This window comes from Brachycentrus maculatus, unplaced genomic scaffold, assembly GCF_059751285.1.
Source record: "Brachycentrus maculatus isolate JH-2025_06_01 unplaced genomic scaffold, ASM5975128v1 h1tg000329l, whole genome shotgun sequence".
NCBI classification, from domain to species: Eukaryota; Metazoa; Arthropoda; class Insecta; order Trichoptera; family Brachycentridae; genus Brachycentrus; species Brachycentrus maculatus.
The window spans coordinates 266919-288284 of record NW_028281078.1 but is presented as its reverse complement, the minus strand read 5'-3'; the positions used below and the strand labels follow the sequence as shown (position 1 = coordinate 288284).

The following is a 21366-nucleotide window of genomic DNA, read 5'->3' as shown; positions in this document are numbered from 1 at the left end:
TTTATCTTGCACACATATTATAAAGATTTTTTATAATCTGCAATTTTGATAGTTAATACAGGAAATTGATTGTGGCGAACGCATAAACCTAGACTCAGAGTTTGGCGACAGTAACTATGGGACTAACAACCCGTATCTTATTACTATGAGTATTATCCCTGAAAATAATTTCATATTACGTACGAAATTTAATTTCAGTTTTGAATGTATCGGTTATTTGACAATCACTTATATAGTTGGCATCGGTTATGAGATAAACTTAGCCAACAATTTATCAAAAATATAATATTTATCTTTTCAAGCCATAACGCATCAATAGTCATCTGGTTCAAATACCAAAACAACGTATCACCGCATTGCAGAATTTCTCAGCTTGCCAAACTGAAACGAGCAAATCACGCTGGTTTGAGGCTTCTCATTATTCCCTTTCAAATTTCAATAAGCACACTTCCTTTATTCTACAAAAAGGGTAAATTATATTTTATTCAGCTTTTCATCAAAGGCTCTTGATACCTTTTCGAACTGAATTTGGCTTGAACGTATTTTCTATTTAGAGAAATATATTTTTTAATAAATTTGTAAAGAAAATATTTCTCCACCAATTTTCGAATACATCTAAATGTACATTTGAATGAAAAATAATGTGTTCATTATTTATCATTTTTCATCTGAAATTTGTACTTTGAATCCACAATTTGATAAAAAAAACATGATTTTTTTTATCTGAAACAAAAAAAATAATGAAAAAATACGGTTCTTAGAATTCCGAAACAAATTCAATTGAATAAGTTTTAATAAAAGTTTGGTAATTAGTTAACTTGTTTTTTTTTAATGTTTTTAAAATATCTTAAAATGTAATCAGGAAATAAACAAAAAAAAATCGCTTTTCAAACTTAATTTTAAAACTTATAACTATCGAATTTTAAGAGAATAATTTTTTCTTGGAATGTTTTCATTTGTAAATTTTCAAAGGGAAAAAATTATTAAAAACGTTATTTTCACAAATTAATTTGAAAAAAAATAGTGTTAGATGACATTGAATCAATTCAATGGCTGCAAAAACAAATATCATTATATTTTGTCAGTAAACCAAGTTGATGGACTACTTTTTCTCCTTAACATTTTTTCTACTTAGCCTATATTTTAATGTAGAGTATTTTCATGCCGGTATATTTTTGTTAAATTATAGGGAGATTGGGTGTATCCACACAGACCTGGCGACTACGCGACCCTTACTAGGAAGTACCTCGGCTCTCTGTACTGGTCAACCCTCACTCTGACCACCATCGGTGATCTACCAACACCAGAAACCAACGCAGAGTAAGTTCTCAAAATTTGTCATCAAATATATGAATACAGAGGTATATTTAAAATATTATATATACAGGGGCGTATTAGAGACATATTTTTATACACAAAAAATGAACAATCCCATATGCAAAAGCAATCATGGCTCTGAAATCTTAGCATTCGTTAATTGATTTAGTTATCATATGTCAATATCAAATATGGAATACGTTATTTGTTTAACTAGCCTTTGTATGTTTTCATAATAAAAACCTTCGTCAAAGTAAATATAAAAGAAATTTCTTATAAACAACAACAATTATTTGACATTTAAAAATCAGATATCGTTTGTAAATTTACAAATGAAATGGTTTATAAGCTATTTATCAGAAAATTGCAATGTTTAGTTCCCATACACTCAATCATTCGTCCTTAACCTAAATTAAACATAGCAACTAAAAAAGTATTGACGAAAACGTACAAAATATGCCATTATATTTTTTATCGCTATTTTCCCATAAAACTGGTATTTAAAAAAAAATAACCTGAATTTTTTTACCATTAAAAAGTATGAAATGAATATCTACAGAGTTATTATTCATACATTACTTAATTTTTTACTCCAACTAGTTATACGATTTGATGATTTGAATATTTTTTAAGATATGAAGAATGTTTGTTTGTGATATCTGTTTCACCTGATATTTAATGCTGTTACATAACAATGTATCACTAGGGCCTCTCAGTCAGCGGACGGGCCCAAATCTCTGCCGCGAAGAGGCCTCAAGTCGCGCCTCTTGCAGTTCAGGTCGAACAAGGGGTATGTGATGACCAAAGGTTAACTAATTTGTGGGAAATAATACCCACATACGAAGGCAAAACGCAAACCAAATAGAGTTACTACCAATTAAATACAACTACTACAATACACTGCACCTAACTAACCAAGAAGCGATTTGGATTCATCTGAATTTATGTTATTACTTTAAAACTTTTTACTTTCATATAAGTTCGATGAATTGTTTTCGGGCATTTATTCCAACAGCTCAAACAAATACTACGAATAGTCGCATTTGCATAAGGCATATTTAGTTATTATGTGGTGTTATCCTTGACAATTCATTTAAATTTATTTATTTGACATTAACTTTCTGTAATAAAATAATGATTTAAACAGAAAATTAAAACACTTTTCGAGTTTATTTATGTAACGACGAATAGTTTTAATGAACTCGAAACGTGGTTTTATTTATACAAGTGTTTTTTTTTTTTTTTTAATATTTATAATAATAATAATAATAAAATCCTTATCCGCACCCCAATGGTGCATAGGGCACTGCGTCATATAAACGCAGTGTTATCTTGATCGTTTACACTTGAAGGAAAGGTGATCAGCCCTCCGCTTCAGGTACCAGTCCATGGTAATATTGAAGAAATATTACAGTGAAAAAATCACTTATATTTATTTAGAATAATATTTAATAATTTAAAAAATATTTATATAAACTCTTTTATATATTGATAGAAAATACGCATGACACATTTTTCAAATTCATAATCGTTCATGAATTTCACAAAATTGATGCGAAATCAATAAATTTTAAAAACAATTTTACGTTTTTTTTTGTAAAATTGATTTATTTTCTAATTTTGTGACAAGCAATGACGCAAGTATTTTCGGCACTGCCAAGTTTTGGTTTTTACTTTCGAATTCCGACTACGTTTTTCTATTTCACGGTAAAATAAACAGGAAATCTGTATAAAAATAATGTGCCGATTGTAAAAAAAATTGGAATACCTGTATTGTGTATTTGAACTCAGTTTGATTTAGCGTTTTGACTTCCGCCAGAGTCCCCCCTCCCCCCTCCGCCCTCTCCCGTCCACGTCCCGCTCCCGCCCCTACGTATTACTTTTGTTTAACATTCCGAACACATATGTAAATAGACCCCCTTCTCCCTCTAACGTAAATACAGTCGGGGTGCTTTGGCGGCGGCAGAAATTTGGAGGCTGTTCGCTGACTCTTGCGAGGAATTGTCGCAAACTATAAACTTTTCACATCAAACATACATTTCGTGATAACGTTTGGAAAAGACCGCCGATCCGACGCGCCCGGATCCGCAATTCCATCCGCCGTCTCGTTTCCAAATTTGGCGTATCAATTTTTTTCGTGCGAAATGTATTCAAACAAAGTTTTCGAACAGCCTGCCTTATTTGTACCGCCCGCCAGAAGATGAATTGCCGAATTTATATATCACTGTTGATAATTTTTTTAGTGTCGAGTCGATGACCGCCTCGATCTTGTCTCCCCGAGAACGATGCTGTTCGAAAACTTTGTTCGTCTACTTAGTTCAGTTTCAATTCGCTTTATCTTCATCCGACATGTAAAACGAATGTAACGAGACTTGGTTCACCGTTGCTTTTCCAATACGCGATCTCAATAAAGAAAACCGCCATAAAACTATAACCACTGTGAAAATCCAACTGAAAAACGAAATATAAACTATAAGACTTTTTTTCCTATACATGAAGTTTATTTATTCAATTTTTTTACATATATTGGATAGGATCAAAAAGTATGATATTCAAAAGGTAAGTATATTCGTATATGATTCTCTTCATTGATTTGATATTCATTTTTTATTTCAAGACAATGGCACTTCTAAAGGCCATTTAACTTTTAAATTGAATATCTAAAAATATTTAAAAAAAAACCTCTTGAAATGTGAAAATTTTGGAACGAAAAATGTCATTATTTGATTGTTATTTCGATTTTCCATCCAGTTTTGCTTCGGCAACCCTAGACTAGTTGAGATATCGGAACGGAGGAACAGTATCTGGTATTTGTCACACTTCTTCCCTTTGACGGGAATGTCACTATTTATTGCCTTCAGTCGTCAAAGCCTCCATATCGATCCGCAGGCAAAGTGAAGATTTATTACTATCCTCGGATCGCAGGAAACATTTTGTGATATCTGTATGTGTATTGATGTATTGCCTCCTTTTTGGCAAAAAAATACACATACTTCAATTGTACAATCTATCTTTTGACTCGTCTCTACAGAAAGCATCGGAAAACAGCGATTTTCAAACATCATTGTTTATACTTCTCTTGAAAATCTGTACCTCAAGATTGGCTGAAAACGGTCAATAAATTGTCAATGTTTCTTTCCTTTTTGACCCCTATCCGTACCTAGTGGTACATAGGAGTGCATATGATTCAAGCGTTGAAAAGCTTTGATGTAGCCCAAATTGTTCTTTAAAATTTTCTGCTAATTTAAATTGAACGACAACACTTTTTGTGTGTCCAAATATTTGTAAACTCCGAGTTTCTTCGCTTATAAATTATTTTGAAAACGAATATGGAAGGCTGGGCATTTACAGGACTTATGACAGTTATATACTTGATTAAGTGATCACTTTACAAACGCGTCACATTCACCAATTCCACCCATGATTAACTTTATGCTTTAAATATTGAAAATGTTAATTAAAACGCAAATTTTTACTTGATGCATGTGAGACTAATATTAGACTACAAGCTCTCTATTTAAAAAAATATACTATCCATATACCTACAATTTATTTACGATTTATCATGATAAGAGTAATCTACGTCTAATACAGTTTCTTTATATTTGAATGATTTAGGTATCAATTATAGAAAGAATAGTAAATGTATCACAGTGAAAACTTAAACAAGTCAATGACACGTTGTAAACTCCATAAAAATACCTACAGATATATATTCTCATCTAAATTATGGTCTTCTAATTCTTGGCTGAGATTAAATTAAATCTTAATTGTATTCATAAACACAGCCCCTCATTTAATTGCCTATTTTAAGGGTAGAGGTTATTACGTTTTAAAGATACTGCCGAATTATATATAAACTAGCATATTTTTCATCCGAATATTCGCGTTTTATTCTAGTAAAATCTATTAAACACCCAATAAATCATAAATCTCCATCTTCCAGCTGTAATTGAATTTCCAAATATTATAATCTGAGTGGGAACGTAATGTCTCGGCTGTTTTGGAAAATAACATTCAATTTCGCTTTTAAGATTTCACACCGCGGCGTAAGAAGCTTTCCAAGGGCTCTATTAAGTTCTGTTAATTAAAGTTCCAACATTAAGTCAGCAGTTAATAAAATGTTTTCAAACTCATAACAAATTGCGACAGAAGATAAAATCGAGGCGACGTCGACTGATCTACACTAATCTTGTAGTTAAGGAATAAGAAAAATCTTTTTAAGAGTTGTTTATTTATAAAAAAAAACGATTCATAGAAATCTGTTTATTTTTATTTTAATTAAACATTAGTGATGAATTTATGTATTTATTTTAAATCAAACACAGATTTTTTGAGTCTACTAAGTTGTATTTTATTAACAAAAACACATAAATAATTAATATTGTTTTAATTGTTTCGCCTAGTTATGGCATTTTCGTTTGAAATGCTATGACTAGGCAAAACAATTGTCAAAATACTATTTTTTATGCGTTTTTGTTGATAAAATACAACTTAGTAGACTCTAAAAAATTGTGTTTGATTTAAAATGAATACATAAATTTAAATGGAGTTCTACAAATTAAACGCCAAATCAATGAAAAAATTAGTGATGAAACTAATTAGTTATTCTAAATATTTTTCTTTCAAACACACACACACACACACATAAATACGTACGCACGCATATTCTTGCTATGGCGGCAGTCAAGAAACACGCTGTCCACCATGAACAATATTTAGTATTGCGTTCTGTTTACATTTAACAGATGACGCTGCTTTTGAGTTCAATAAGTTTTTTGAAATATAAAACATGGTTTTACTTGTCACAGGTAAAAACACTATCTCTGGTGTACTCGTATAAGATTAAATACCTATTTAAACAAAATTACATTTTCATTTATATAAATAAATAAAATACGCGTATTTGAATAGTTTCAAAATTAAAAATAAATCAGAGAATATGTTTACAATATTTATGATTTTGAACGTACAAATATTTACATTTTTATAAAATCAAACTTTAATTTTGTTATTACCACTTTTATTTTTGGTAATTTTTCCTACAGGTTTCGGCAGGTACCTTGTCATCTTTAAGGATGGATATGTAAATAGCCATCCCTGAAGATGACAAGGTAGTAGTCGAAACTAGTTAGAATAATGAAAAACAATAATGAAAGTTGGATGAAAACAAAAATTGCGTTTAATTTTATTAATTTTATAAAATGTGCCACAAAGTATCAGCAAAAAACATTCAAGAAATTTACATTTTTGTTTATAAGAGTACAAATTTATTTGGTATGTTTATGTGTGTGTGTGTGATTTATTTGTTTGATTTAAAATGTTTGCTTATTTACGTGTTTTAAATCAAATTGATAAAAAATAATTAAATTAATTCATTGAAAATCGATTTATTGAAACACTACATTAATTTTTTTAGGTACGTGTTCACCATTGTAAGCTACCTGATTGGCGTGTTCATATTCGCTACTATTGTTGGCCAAGTCGGTAACGTAATCACCAACAGAAATGCCAATAGATTGGAGTTCGAGAGACTTCTCGATGGAGCCAAAACCTACATGAGACACCATAAGGTACAAAAAAATTCTCCCTTATGTTATGTATCAAATAACATATCCAATATATAAACATATTGTTTTAATTTCTTGGCTGTAACGCCAAGTATGTAATTTAATTATTCAGAACTCATTATTCGGTTGCTGATAACTTGTTTAGACTACATCCACCTTTGCCGATAATGTAAAATAGGCCGTAGAACATAATTTAATATGGAATGTGTTCCAATTTCGGTCAGAATACATTAAACAGTATTTGTTATCATAGTAGATCAGACAGGAATTGTAAAATCAAATTGTAAACTCAAAGTTCGTCTACCGTACATACTCAAACTTGTCTACTGTATATACTCAAACATTGCCCACTGTATATGAGTATACTCAAACTTTGTCTTTCATAATTTAACCTTGTTTACATACTAAAGAGATTAATAAATATTTTTAAAATGATTCCATAGTAAAAAATATAGTTTCAAATGGTGTAATATTTAGTGTAAAAAGCTTTTAATGAATTTGTAGGTTCCCGGAGGGATGAAAAGAAGGGTTTTGCGATGGTATGACTACTCATGGTCTAGGGGTAGAATCCAGGGAGGAGGCGATATAAATACAGCCCTTGGTCTACTACCGGATAAACTTAAAACAGAACTGGCCCTTCACGTAAACCTCAGTGTTCTGAAGAAGGTTTGTTATCTGAAATCTGAAAAAATTGTTACCGTGAAAAAAAAACTTTTTTGTTACTGAACACATTATTTTAAAAATGCCTTTTTATTTATTATTCCAATTAGAAGGATACAGCTGATGATAAAATATATGACTTTTAATACCCAATACCAGGGGTTGGCAAAGTTTTTGTTTTTGTTTTTGTGAAATGCCATATTCTGAAAACTTAAGGATCAACGGATCAGGAAACAAATTTAAGGATATTTAAATGAGTGATTCTACTTATAAGGAACCTACTTATAAGGTTTTTCTCAAGGTGTTGTTAAATTAAACCTCTTTATTAGATACAATTTCATCTCGCTGGAGTTCCAAACTAGTACTTGTCTACTAATGAAACTTATTGCAAACGGTGATCTTTTGGTAGAGGTGATCTACACATGGATTTTCGTACGTCATTAAAAATAAGCCTTTTTGTATTATTAAGCACTACTAAATACAGATCAAATTTATAATTTTGTTTGCGACTGTATTCCGCCGCGGGCCGTAGTTTTCTTACCTCTTACTAATACCCGTGTTTGAACCAATGCAATTGATTTAAAGGTAACAATCTTCCAAGAATGCCAACCGGAGTTCCTTCACGATTTGGTGCTCAAAATGAAAGCGTACATCTTCACTCCAGGAGATTCCATCTGTAGAAAAGGTAAAGTTTTTTTTCTAACTTAACTAGGTTTGCGTTGTTGGTATATCTTACTTTAACAGTGTTTTATTATTGGTTGGTTCCACAGGGGAGGTAGCAAGAGAAATGTTTATCATAGCTGATGGAATTCTTGAAGTCATCTCAGAAACTGGAAGAGTTCTTACTACTATGAAGGCTGGTGATTTCTTTGGAGAAATTGGAATCCTCAATCTTGATGGACTGAACAAGTAAGTAAAATACAAAACAGACATCAAAAATATTTTTGTTTGTTTATTTAATTATTATTTTTCTTTGATTAAATTGTCATTTAATTTGTAGAATTGCGTATTATATTCATGAATGATAATCGAAGCAGGATTTATGATTATCTACTATTTTGCCTTGCGAGAATAAAATCTAACAGTTTGATAATGCCCTAAAACGCAAAACAGCTGTCACGAAAATAAATATACAGTAAAATCACGAATTTTCTTTCAATTTTTATTCATAATACAAAAATAACTGTCTATCTAACTTAACACCATGCCGCTTACCCGCAGGGGTTAAGTGAGAGAATAAAACGCCACACCAATATGTTTATGTAAGCAAACCTCGCCTCTTCCACATTCATGCATCTCCGCATACATATCCTCCGATTATTCTTGACTTCTGATACTTAATCAAGCCAAGTTTTCCTCGGTCTTTCTCTGCTTCTATCACAAACCACATTTGCCTCATAAATTGGTTTTTTGTCCTTTAATAAATTAAAATGACAATTACTAAAATTAATCCAGTGAGTAAGATTGGAAATTTTAAAATATTTTTTTTAGACGAACAGCTGATGTGCGGTCGGTGGGATATTCAGAACTATTCTCCTTGTCACGGGAGGACGTGCTAGCTGCCATGAAGGACTATCCGGAAGCACAAGAGATCCTGCAGACCTTGGGAAGGAAACGACTTCAAGAAGCCAGAAATTGTTCTAGAAAGGCTAAAGGTACAAAAAGTATGACGAATTTCTTATAAAAAAAACACAATTTAAATCATTGCATGGAGTCCTAAATCGTAAATGTAAAGGGAAACGGGTTTGTAATAATTTTTGAGGTTATTATTGACAGAACTTAAAATACAGAAGTTCGTTAATGTAAAAGTTACTTTATTGATGGACTTTTATTTTCCTTATTATTAACTATTGACAAGTATTTGGAATGTGGATATTTAAGCTAGTCGAATTTTTTCAGGAGAGAAGGTTGATGATAAACTCGATGCAGATGATAACAGTGGACCAAAAAGGATTGTCCACAAATTAAGAAGTGATGTTAAGGTATCCATTGTTCTATTTTTTTTAAAAATATTTTTCAAAAAAAAAAATCTTACAAATAATAAGTCGAGAAGAAAAGGAAAAATTCTCTTGGGAAACTAATTTGAATGAGTAAAAAAAAAAATTCAATATGACTAACGTATAAAAAAACGGCAAATTTTAAATGAAGTATCACAAAATTTGTAGCTTTGCAAAAAAAAAAAATATGTTTACATTGTCATAGGCTGGTTTAAGTGATCACTTTACACACGTGTAACATTCATCAATTCTACTCATTAATGACAACCATATTACTCAAATTCTTGGAAGTTCTATAAATATGAACCCATTTTGAAACATTGTTCTTGAATCACTAGAACTTCAATAGAGACAACTATATAAAAAAAGAGTTTCTGCTCAATAAAAAGCTACTTTTCATCTCACCAAAAGATGTCTCACTTAGTTACTGCACTGCAATAATTAAGTATTTCTTAATGATCATTGGTGTCGAAATACGTTAAGTATATTGAAAAACAAAAAAAAACTTCAATTCACGAGAATTATTTTTTTTTTCTTAGTACAAGAGCATTAAAAAGAGTTTATGACTTTTAAGGAGAAATTTTAATGAAAATTGTTGGATAGGAAAAAACTGTATTTGCATTATTTTTTGACATCTCATCAAAGATGAGTATATACTAACATACTAATAAGAGTTTCTGCTCAATAAAAAAGCTTCTTTTCATCTCACCAATAGATGTCTCTAGTGATTTAAAAACAAGGTTTCTTAATTGGTTCATATAATATATAGAACTTCCAAGAATTTGAGTAGTGTGGTTGTCAATACTGAGTAGAATTGGTGAATGTTACACGTGTGTAAAGTGATCACTTAAATCAGCCTATGACGGTCATCAGCCCCGTAAATGCCCAGACTTCCATATTCTTCTTCATCTTTGATGAGATGTAAAAAATAATATGAAAATAACTCCTGTAATCGGAGATAATCCAAATTTTGTGAAAAAGTATTTGGACACTTTCAAAATGTTGTGAACTGTATTTGTATTCAAGTTTGAAATATTGCTGTCAGGGTCTGCGCAATGCGCTTCGCACGAGGTCTCGCCCGACTCGCCGATCGGCCGCTGGAGCTGAGTCCTTAGAGCTGAGAGCGTTGAGCGGCGGCTCTCCGGGATCAGGAGCTAATGGATCTGGCGGGGGTAAAGGAGTTCTCCGCAGGATGCCGAGGGTGGAGAGCGACGAGAACCACCATGCTGAGGTACGAAGCTCTTCTGAAAACGGAACCTGGATATACGAGTATAAGATAGATATATTCATATTTATTAACCTGTTAACCGGGCGGGACTCATAAATACGTCAAACGCAAACAATATCTGGTGCGGGTAGGGCAAATGAATACGTCCTTGAAATATGTGTTTATTTTATTTCATATATGTACGTATATTATTGGAACAACAAAGGTATTAGTCATCCATACATGTCTCGACATGAATTTAAGACACGGAGTGAATCAGTATTCGCGCCTGTTACAAGTTGCGGAATTGGACAGCGGACTGCCCGGTTAACAGGTTAAGAAGCTAAACTGGCAGTACACAACGGAGTTCTGGTTCCAACTCTAATGTATGGAAGTGAAACATGGGGTTGGCAAAAGAAGGATGAAAGTAGACTGAAAGCAGTCGAAATGCGATCTCTCAGAAGAATGTGCGACAAAACGATGTGTGATAGATTTTCGAATAGTGAAATAAGAAAGGAATGCAAAACTGAGATAAGCATTATCGATAAAATTAAGAAAGGTGTTTTGAGATGGTTTGGACATGCAGAAGGAATGAGTGAGGAATGAACGGCAAAACAAATTTATGAAGCGAATTTAACTGGAAAAAGGAGGAAAGGAAGACCGAGAAAAACTTGGCACTATCAGATATGCCCAATACTTGAGAGTGGTCAGGTTAGGAGTCGTAATAATGGTCGGGTATGTATGAGGAAATGCATGAACGTGGAAGAGGCGAAGAATGTTTGCAAAGACAGAGTGGTGTGGCATTCTATTCTCTCTGCCTACCCCTGCAGAGAAGCGGCGAGATGGTTGGTTAGTTATTTAGTTTATGTTAATATTTAGGAGAGATCTTTGATCTGAGAAATAAAATCTTTGATGACTTATTTTAAAATTTTAGGATGAAGGGAGTTGCCCCGAGGCTGGACCATCACACAAAGAAGAAAAGGTGATATCTCCTCTTGGTGCTGGACTTCCTCTGCTAGCTCGTCTCAAACTTCTTAAAGAGAGACAGGTAAAAATGAAAAGCTACAATAATTATCTTGTTCGATGATATAAATGATTTGATAAAAGTGTTCGTTTATTTACTACCGTCATCATTTAAGATCATTATTACTTTGACTTACTATTCATTTTTATCGATTTAAGGAAAGAGAAGAAAAGGAAGTAAACAGACAACGAGGTGGATTAACTATACCACATCTCTCAGCCCCATCTCAGTCGAGTCCTTCTACTTCAACTCCTAGTGAGCCAGAAGTCATCGGAGCTGGACTTCCATTACTTCAAAGACTACTGCTTCTCAAAGCTAAAGAAGACCGAGAAAGAAACCTGATCGCAGCCTCTACAAGCGGACCTGAGAAGATCACTCTCAGTAGCAACCCTCCTTCTAGCTCTGACACGATCAGTCCGTGTTCTCTTAAAAGTCCACTAAGTCCCACTGTAAAAACTCTGAGTCCCATGAGAAAAGGCTCAGGATCTAATTCTCCCTTGAAATCTCTCAGCCCGACCACAAAACCTTCCAGGAAAAATTCTTCCGGATCTAGTGATTCATCGTCTAAACCTAAAGTTAGTTTTAAGGACAAAATAATGAAGCTTCAACAGGACGGAACGTCCGTTTCTCGACCATTGCCAATAGAAAAAGATGAAAGTGATAAGAAAAGTGTGCCAATTTTTGTAACGAGTGATAAACAAAGTGCCATTTCGAATGATCAGAATCGGATTTCTCAAACTATCTCTATTCCGGCTAGTGTTGTCAGTAAAATAAAATCTCCCGCCAAAGCTATGGGGACCACATTCAGGGATAAACTTAAACTTTTACAAAGTGTATCACCAGGTCCCAAAGAAACGCCAGCTACAGAAACAGTGCCAAATAAAGTAGAGACTACTAGTAGTGTTAAAACGAATACAGAATCAAAACCTCAGCAGCCAACGGAGTCATCAAGTTCTGTTGTAGAAAAAATAGAAGATAAAATAATGGGAAGTAAAAAACCTTGGTCCAAGCTAAAAAAAGCATCTATTTTAGGCGAAACAAGGGATAAAACAAGCCCTTCGCCGAGTGTTGCGCCAGTTACACCAGACACGAATGGTTCCAAAACGGACTCTGGTGCCAAATTTTCAGCTTTATCTAAGTTAGGTTTAGGAAAATGTATCCATACGCCTGTTGCGTCCCCAAGTACTGTTCCATCCCCTAGTATAGTTACAAGTGATAATAATAATATAGACCTCGATAATAGAAATTTAGAATTAAGTAATGCGGCAAGCAGTGTCGCAACTCTGTCGGAACTTCCCACTAAAGATGCCAAAACACACGAGTCAATTAACAAGGTGCAAGAAATGAATATCTCAAGTGAATCTGGAATATCTCAAGCAGAATGTTCTAGAAATATTTCGGAGTCAAACAATAGAGTTGCAGTTAGAGTCGCCCCTAAACAAAAAGTATTTACACTAACGAAAAAGAATAAAACGTACGCTTCGGTAGAAGATCTTTCTCCTGAATATGGAGCATTGCCATTTGTAAAGAAACTTAAAATTTTAAACGAGAGGCAGAAATTAGAGGAATTAGAAAAAGTTATCAAAACCCGTAGTTCTAGTCTCGATTGTCCGGAGACACCGATCGACATTGATACGTTGACGAGAAGTAATTCCGAAGGTAGCAAAATGGACAAAAGAAGATCCAAGCAGGTGGCGATGTTAGGTCCAGGATCTTTTATATCTCAAGAAGATGGTTCTCAACCTCTCACAAGTCCCGAGTCAAATGAAACCTTAGAAAGAAGAAATTTGAAATCTATTTTGAAGAAATTATCGGAAGACACCCAAATACAAGACCAGCCAATATTTTGTCCCAAAGAGTTTAAAAAGTTGATTAGAGCTCCAACGATAGAAGGTTACGCAGCGAGACATTCTAAGTTTACGAAAAGTGTAACTTTTAATCGTGATACTTTAACGTCCCCTCCAAATAGTGCCAATGAACAAAAAACCCTTTTCCCCTTATCTAATCCGTACCAAAGGTTAACCAGTGTTCAATCTAACGAATCGGACAAGGTCGAAGACGTTGATGACATGTGGGTCTGCGAGGATGATGTTGCGAGTCCCACAATGAGTGGTAGTTTGACTAATGTTCACAGAGATAGTGATGATTCTTTGCCGTTAGTGCCTGATGCAACTTCGTTGATTGGTGAATTGTTGGCAGAAAAGCAAGCGAGGGAAATTGAGGAAATAAGTTCGACGTTAGACCCAAAATACAGGTATACGACACCAGGATTAGAAGCGTTGCGTCCCGAGGAAATCAGAGTGCCTAGCGATAAGCCAAAACTGAGTTTGATAGCAGCGGTGGCGAATCAGCGAAAATTATTTAGAGGTAAAAAAAATACTTGAATAAAGATGACAGTAATATTAGTTTCATGAATGCATTAAAAAAATATATTTTTTTTATTAAAGGTTCCTTAGAAGAACAAGAATATTTCAGCGAAGTCTTGCTAGGAATCAAACATGTTATTCAAGGACATCTCCACGAGGTCCAAGGAAAATTTCAAGAGAGGTTTATATTGCTTTTTCTGTTTTATCTTTTCGAATAGATTGATTTGTATTTTCCTATTTTTTGAGCTGACATAGACATTTGGTTATGTGTTATTAGTAGATATTTGCTTTTAGCATTGAATATTAAAACATCAAAATAAAAAAAAAGTATCAAAAAGTTAGAGGAGCGATGTTGATGAATATTATTGATTTTCTAATTTTTCTTTCATAATTAGACCGGAGTAAGTATGACGACGAAGTATGCACAAAATAAATAGCAAAGGCAATATTTTAACAAAACGCCTTAAACAATAATATAATAAAACCTTTATCCGCACCCCAATGGTGCATAGGGCACTGCTTCATATGAACACAGTGTTATCTTGATCGCTTACACACGAAGGAAAGGTGATCAGCCCTCCGCTTCAGGTACCAGTCCAGGGTAATATTGAATAAATATTACAGTGAAAAAATCACTTATATTTATTTGACCCCCCTGGGAATCGAACCCGGGACCTCCAGAACGGTAGCCGAGCGTGCTGACCATTACACTACAGAGGCGGACTTAAACAATAGGACTGTTATAATGTTTATTTAATTCTTTTGTTATAATAATGATTTATTTATTTGTTTTATTATTCTTACATTATATCTTTCAACAGGTTTAATAGTCTAGAAATGGAAGTTAGAAAAAGAGATGAAATCATTTCTCAACTACAATCCAGAATACTGGAGTTAGAAAGAGTTGGACTACCAACTGACATAGAATCAGAAAATCGAGATGAAAGGTTACTTGAAAATCAACAACACAGATCGCCAACTCAAGATGATAATAATGGACTAATAGAAGAATCATCGATGCAAGTGGATTTAGCATCAGCACTGACAGCGAGTTCTGGAAGTGATGAATTTTCACAAGAACAAGGGTTTATGGTAAATACTTTTTATATAATTGAGAGATTATTTCATGACCAGGGTCATTTATTGATGATTTCAATGCCGGTGTTTATACTTTCAGAGAGGAGATTCTCTCGACACACTATTCACGACGTCACCACCCAACATGGCAGCTTTAGAAGAAGAAGCAGCTTTTACAACAGAACAATCAAATTACCTAGCGTAGGTTTATTTTTCATATTATTTTTTGACATCGCATCAAAATTGAAGAAGAATATGGAAGTCTGGGCATTTAGTTCTAATGATTCAAGAACAATGTTTCTAAATTGGTTCATATGTATAGAACTTCCAAGAATATGAGTTGTGTGGTTGTCAATAATGGGGAGAATTGGTGCATGTTACATGTTACGTTTACTTATTAAAATATATTTTTTACCACACAATTTCTTCTCTATAATAATAAAATGCTATCAATTCTTATTCTAAAATATTTTTATTTACTTTCAATATATTCATTCAATAATTATATTTTAATTATCCTTAATCTAATATTGCTTTATTTTTCATAAGTCTTATTTATCATTTCATCTTTTAAAGTTGTTACAAATAAACATAAAAGTATATTCCTTTTTTACATTATGTTTATTGCAATCTTTTCCGTACACCATCTTAGTAACTTTATTTTTACAACGTACGACATCAATTCTTGATACTATCCGCTGAAAATTCTACTCATCGCTCAAAATAGCATCGTCAAATGTAAAAGGTTACTGATGGTAAAAAATTTAATATATTTATATTTAAATTTATTTAGTGATCAAGATCCTCTGCGAGGAGATACAATGTCTTCCTTGGCAGCCGAGCTGAGTGACAATGGACAAGATAATGAAGAAACTCTGAGAAGGCTAACCGAAGAACTGGAGACACTAGCAGCTGCAGGATTGAATCCTGAACAATTAGAAATACTAATGGGTGGGGATAGAAGACCTAGACAGCCCAGCAGATCTGATCTAAGGTAATAAAAAAATATTTCCTAACTTACTATACATTTTGGCTTTTTTTTAACTGTACTGGCTTCAATAATTTCATTAATTGATTTGGCAGTCTCTTTGTGGTAAAAACTTTGCATTTTTATTTAGTTTTACTTGGTAAATACCATCATTTCTTTAATATTTATTGTGTGATATGGTGTTTGAAAATGATGCGGAATGCATCTACACACGTGTAACAATAGATTATAAGAAATAGTGGAATTCACCAAGTAAATGTTAAATTAGAAATGAATTAATAAACGAAAAAAACATTTGTTGCAAGCTAAATAAAAAACAATGAATTTTTTAACTATTAAAATTATGCAATCATTTTAGGCTAGAAAAATTAGACGTCACGTACTCCAGGCAGAGAGCAACTAAACTTAGAGAAAGAAGATCTTGGGAAGAAAGTAGTGACCAAGAAAGTATGGAACTGCAAGAACTACCCAGGTTAGTATTAATATTTTTAGAGCACATATTAAATGCACTTTAGTTAATTTTGCATGTCCAAAAATGGTAATCGTTTCACCAGGTCTCTTTCTCCCCACACAATAAGCGACCACCGTGCCTTGCTGAGCCCGGACTGCAGGAGGCAGTCGGAGTCCAAGAGTAGGAAGTCCAGCTCCTCGCACCACTTCCATCTGTTTGGCTCCCACCTGGACCCTGGCAGGAGCAAGATGAAGAAGACGCTATCCGTGGATACTGGAATCCATCAAACGGGAACAAAATCAGGAGGTAAAGCTAGCATTTAGTCAAACAAATATATGACGTGAATGTAGTGTGAAATATGAGTTTTAAAAGTCCGAGAAAAAGTTGGCATGATTTAGTTTGTCAAACACTTAAAAGTGGACAGAATAATAGGCAGGTATATATGAGGAGATGTATGAATATGGATGACGTGAATATTGTTTGCAAAGACAGAGTAGTGTGGCGTTCTATTATCTCTGCCTACCCCTACGAAGAAGCGGCGCGATGGTTGGTTAAGATATTATTTTGTAATTGCAGAACGTTGAGAATATGATTTTAAGGATTTTAAAATTTGGACTACTACTGGCACCTATTGAGGAGTAGCAAATTTAAAGTGACTTAACAAAACATTTAGCCTGGACTCAAACCAAATTCAATTGGGTTTTAGAGATAAAAGGATGCACACTATTTTATGAAAATAAAATGCCAAAATATTATAAACTGTAAATATATTAAGTTATAATCGAAGAAAAATATGTATAAATATTTATATTCTTTCCACAATATTGCAATTCAATGCTATTCTAAACGGCTTGAATTTTTGACTAACCACAAGACCATACCAGACTGATTTTATTAATTTATATATCTATTTGTTTTGGAGAAAAAGTTAACAACGCATTTTTGTTTCAAATAAAAGCCAATAAAAATTACAATCTTCAAGATATATACAATACCACTTGGTGTTTTGTGTAATGTGTGAGTGAAATGTTTATTTTATGTGTGTTAATGTTTTTATATTTATATATTTTGGGAAGAAAAGTTTAAAATGCATAAAAAAAGAGGTAATTCGAAAATTCAAATATATGAAAATATATAATTAAAATAAGATCAATAAGCAATAAATCAAGAAGCATGAATGAAGCAATTATAATAATATTTTTTTTAATTAAAAAGAAAAAGTCAAAAAACAGTTTTGTCTTATCATGAAAAAGCAGAAAAAATATCAATAAAAACTATTTCAACATTAGTTTCAACTGGTACTAGTGACAATAAATACAAAAAAGTAAATTGTAAGTTATGTAGTAAATTGTTAGTCATATAACTCCATAACTTACTATGCTTTTTCAATGATAAGACAAAAAAAAATAGGTTAGGTTTTTACTATTTCCTTTAATTGAAAAAATTATATTTATATGTAAATGAATACCATCTATTTATTTCATCATTTAAATAAAAAAAAAATACAAATCCTTATTGCATATTTGAGAAAACAAACATAATTTGCATGATACGACAATTCATCTTTATGAAAATATTATATAATTTAAGAATAGAGAACTTGAATTATTTCATTAATCATCTAATGTGACTGTCATCCTGCGTTCTATGTCTTGTGTCTTACAAAGTTTGCACACACTTAGTCAAACCCAAAGATGTGAAAGTGCATTCTCTCTCCACCCTTATTTCACACATCATATTGTGGGTATACTGGCACAAAACGTTAACTCTAAAATTCCTGAATGAATAATCCCTGTTATTCAAAGCAATTAGCCTGCATAAAATACCTGCTATTTAACTTAAAGTTGAATTTACTTTTAAAACCACTTAAATAAGACATTTTAAAACTACTTTTTTTGCCAGTTTATAACTTTTGAACACTGAAAACTTTATAATATGCATCATTAATTCAAAATTTCATATTTTCGAGTTTACGTTTTAGCCAGTATACTAACAATATATGATACAATAATATTTTTTTTTAATGTGTTGAAGTAGTAATTATCTTGTCCATATTGCAGGGCCGAGATCAGACCACGAGCATCGGAAGTTTAGTTTAGGATCTTTCTTCGGTTACAACCGCGGCACCCAGTCGGCAAAGCAGGGCTCGTCCAGAGTGACCACTCCACAGCGGGAGGACACCGTGGTGCTCGACATGGGCAGTGAGAACGGATCCAGTGAAGGCAACAGGTGAACTCTCATTCCAACTTCATCACAGATGGAGTACAGTCATTACTCTCCAAGTACTCAGGGAGTAAATATATTCAAACCACCTGACAAATGCCATTTTGAATCTTTGTCATATGAGAAGTCCCATCTTTTAATGTCTATTGAATTATTAACAAGTAATAAAAATACAATATATATTTAAAGCACAAGCTTTGTGATTTTCCATTTTATAATTAAAATGTAACTTTGTTTTAATTATAGTAATAAAAACATTGTCTATTTTTGATTGAAATTAGTATTTATTTACTTTTATTAGAACTCATAGATAAGACAAATTTATTGAGGGTAAATATACTTTTTTTTTCTTGCAGAAGAGCAAAGACAATGTTTGGATTTGATATTTTGAGCAGGTACATTTTATAAATATTTTTTTATTTAAATGCTTTTTGTAATTGGGTATTGATCATAATGTTCCTGCTCAAAGATAGTTTAATGAGGTGATTGATTAATTTTTAATGATTTAGCTCTCCATCAAGCAGTAGCGGTGAATCTGACTATCTCCCGCGCACCCCGGTGTTTGAGCACTTCCAAGAAGTTCGACTCGGCGAAAGCAGTTCCAGTCGGGCAAGCGGGTCGGGGATGGCAGCCGGTGGAAGCGGGGGGGACTGGGAAGTCAAAATGCTGGCCGAAGAGTTGGAAAGGAGGGAGAGAGACGAAGCGAGGAGAGGGAGAAGAAGAGAACCGGTTCCTTTGAAAAGTCTCGAGGAGGTAAGGAGATATAGGAAACCAAGAAGACAGGTAAAACTCCATTTGGAAGCGAGCATGGCCAAACAAGCGCTGGTGCTGGCTTCAAGCTAAGCATACATCATCCTATTCGTGTAGTTACTGTTTGGTTGGTGCTGAATGGACCATAAGTATTTCTTCCTTTGTGTACGATCTTCGAATGTTCATTGCTTGATTGTTGTCATGCTTGTAACTTAACCAAATCAAATTACATTTCTTCAATGTTTCATGGTATACCTTCATAATTACGATAAGTAAAAAAAATCTTCATTAACATGCTTAGTAATCGTCTCTTTTTGATGGAATTCAGTTTTTCTGATATTCGTTTGTACTATTATTGGATAATTATTGAAACATTACATCGTTAACAGGACTCATCAACCAGTTTTGAGATATCTTGAATATGTGATAGATAGCATTTGGTCGAAGTGGAAGTTAGCCAATTATTATGACTTCTCCAATAGTGTACAAGCAAATATATTTATTTTAAGTGTAACCGGATAATGTCATTTTATTATCTTTTTGAAGGCATCAGTCATCAGCAATATATTTGATGTACGTAATTATTTTGCATTGATGTTTCCCTTATTTTTATGTGTCGATAAACGCATTCTTCATCGAAAAGCTGGTGCTTTGCTTTTTATTGTGTGCAATGCCTTAAATCAAATTAAACTTCCATAATTTATTTTACTGTCTGCTTTTAGGAATCAGACAGTCCGACGCCTCCCCAGCACACAGCATTCCCCGAAGAAGAAGATCAGCCGACCCAAGGGTCTCCGTACATTTCTCCACATCGGCTTCAGAAGACCGGGTCGTTTTCCGGTCGTCGTTCCTCCGCCTCATCCACAACTCCCGACTGGTTACAGCGGAGATCTCGAGGTCTGATACTGAGAGCATCCAGCCTGGAGCATCCCGAGCCCTCCAGATCCCCCCCATCTTCAGGGTTGACCATCAAGTCCAGCAGTACGGAAGGAAGTCACAAGAGACTCTGATGCCTGTCGCTCTGGTGTTTAGTGAATGACGGAAAAGAGTCCCACGAACTAATTATATTCTACTGTTTTTATTGGGACTGTTACATCATCTATTACTTCTCATTTTGATTCCATCTTATCAATATAATGGTTTTTACTATCGACAAGACCAATGTTATTGTGTTTGTATCATATTCATAGTGTGAGTGCCAAGCGCTCTGTAACTCTTGTTGATTGATCTAAGGGACAGTTTATTTTAATAAAGACTTGTGAAAGGAATCACCTAAAGTGAGAAAAAACATTTTGTGGATATTTATAACGAAAAAAAAAAATAGAAACTGTGTTATTATTTTAAACTATTTTCTTGTAAGTAATTCATTAGATAGATACTCTTATGTAGTTTTTGAAATGTTTTTCATGATCCAAGCAGTTTATTCCTTGATATTTTTTTCTTGGATGAAGTATGTATATTAAATTGTTTTTATTAGGTTAAATCGTTATCCACTTTTTCATATTATTGTTTTTATTACAATACGTTGAGTCAATTTTCTTTAAATATAAAATAGTTTCTTTATAAAATTTTACGATTTTGTAGTTATATAGTTTTAGTTAGGTAATTTAGGGAAAACTTCTTAAGGTTTTATTTCTCTAAGATTGTTCAATAAAAAACTATCAATTATTTATAAGAATATTACTCTATAATTCTACTAAACTTATTATTAATGAGTTAGATTTGATCTTCTTCTT

General features: G+C 33.1%; 1 protein-coding gene across 1 annotated transcript in view; it reads left to right on the top strand.

Moving 5' to 3' along the window:
- Positions 1 to 21159, top strand: part of LOC148304128 (uncharacterized) — a 43180-nt gene extending 22021 nt beyond the window's left edge. Inside the window, exons 7-25 of the mRNA XM_088268808.1 lie at positions 1190 to 1320; positions 6737 to 6890; positions 7392 to 7553; positions 8133 to 8232; positions 8318 to 8456; positions 9039 to 9202; positions 9447 to 9529; positions 10590 to 10775; positions 11686 to 11799; positions 11934 to 14142; positions 14223 to 14322; positions 14963 to 15233; positions 15319 to 15419; positions 16012 to 16212; positions 16565 to 16678; positions 16761 to 16963; positions 18718 to 18886; positions 19390 to 19633; positions 20353 to 21159. Coding sequence (XP_088124934.1) covers positions 1190 to 1320; positions 6737 to 6890; positions 7392 to 7553; positions 8133 to 8232; positions 8318 to 8456; positions 9039 to 9202; positions 9447 to 9529; positions 10590 to 10775; positions 11686 to 11799; positions 11934 to 14142; positions 14223 to 14322; positions 14963 to 15233; positions 15319 to 15419; positions 16012 to 16212; positions 16565 to 16678; positions 16761 to 16963; positions 18718 to 18886; positions 19390 to 19633; positions 20353 to 20640 — 5133 coding nt within the window. The 3' untranslated portion in view covers positions 20641 to 21159. The remainder of the gene's footprint in view (positions 1 to 1189; positions 1321 to 6736; positions 6891 to 7391; positions 7554 to 8132; positions 8233 to 8317; positions 8457 to 9038; positions 9203 to 9446; positions 9530 to 10589; positions 10776 to 11685; positions 11800 to 11933; positions 14143 to 14222; positions 14323 to 14962; positions 15234 to 15318; positions 15420 to 16011; positions 16213 to 16564; positions 16679 to 16760; positions 16964 to 18717; positions 18887 to 19389; positions 19634 to 20352) is intronic.
- Positions 21160 to 21366: the final 207 nt, after the last annotated feature.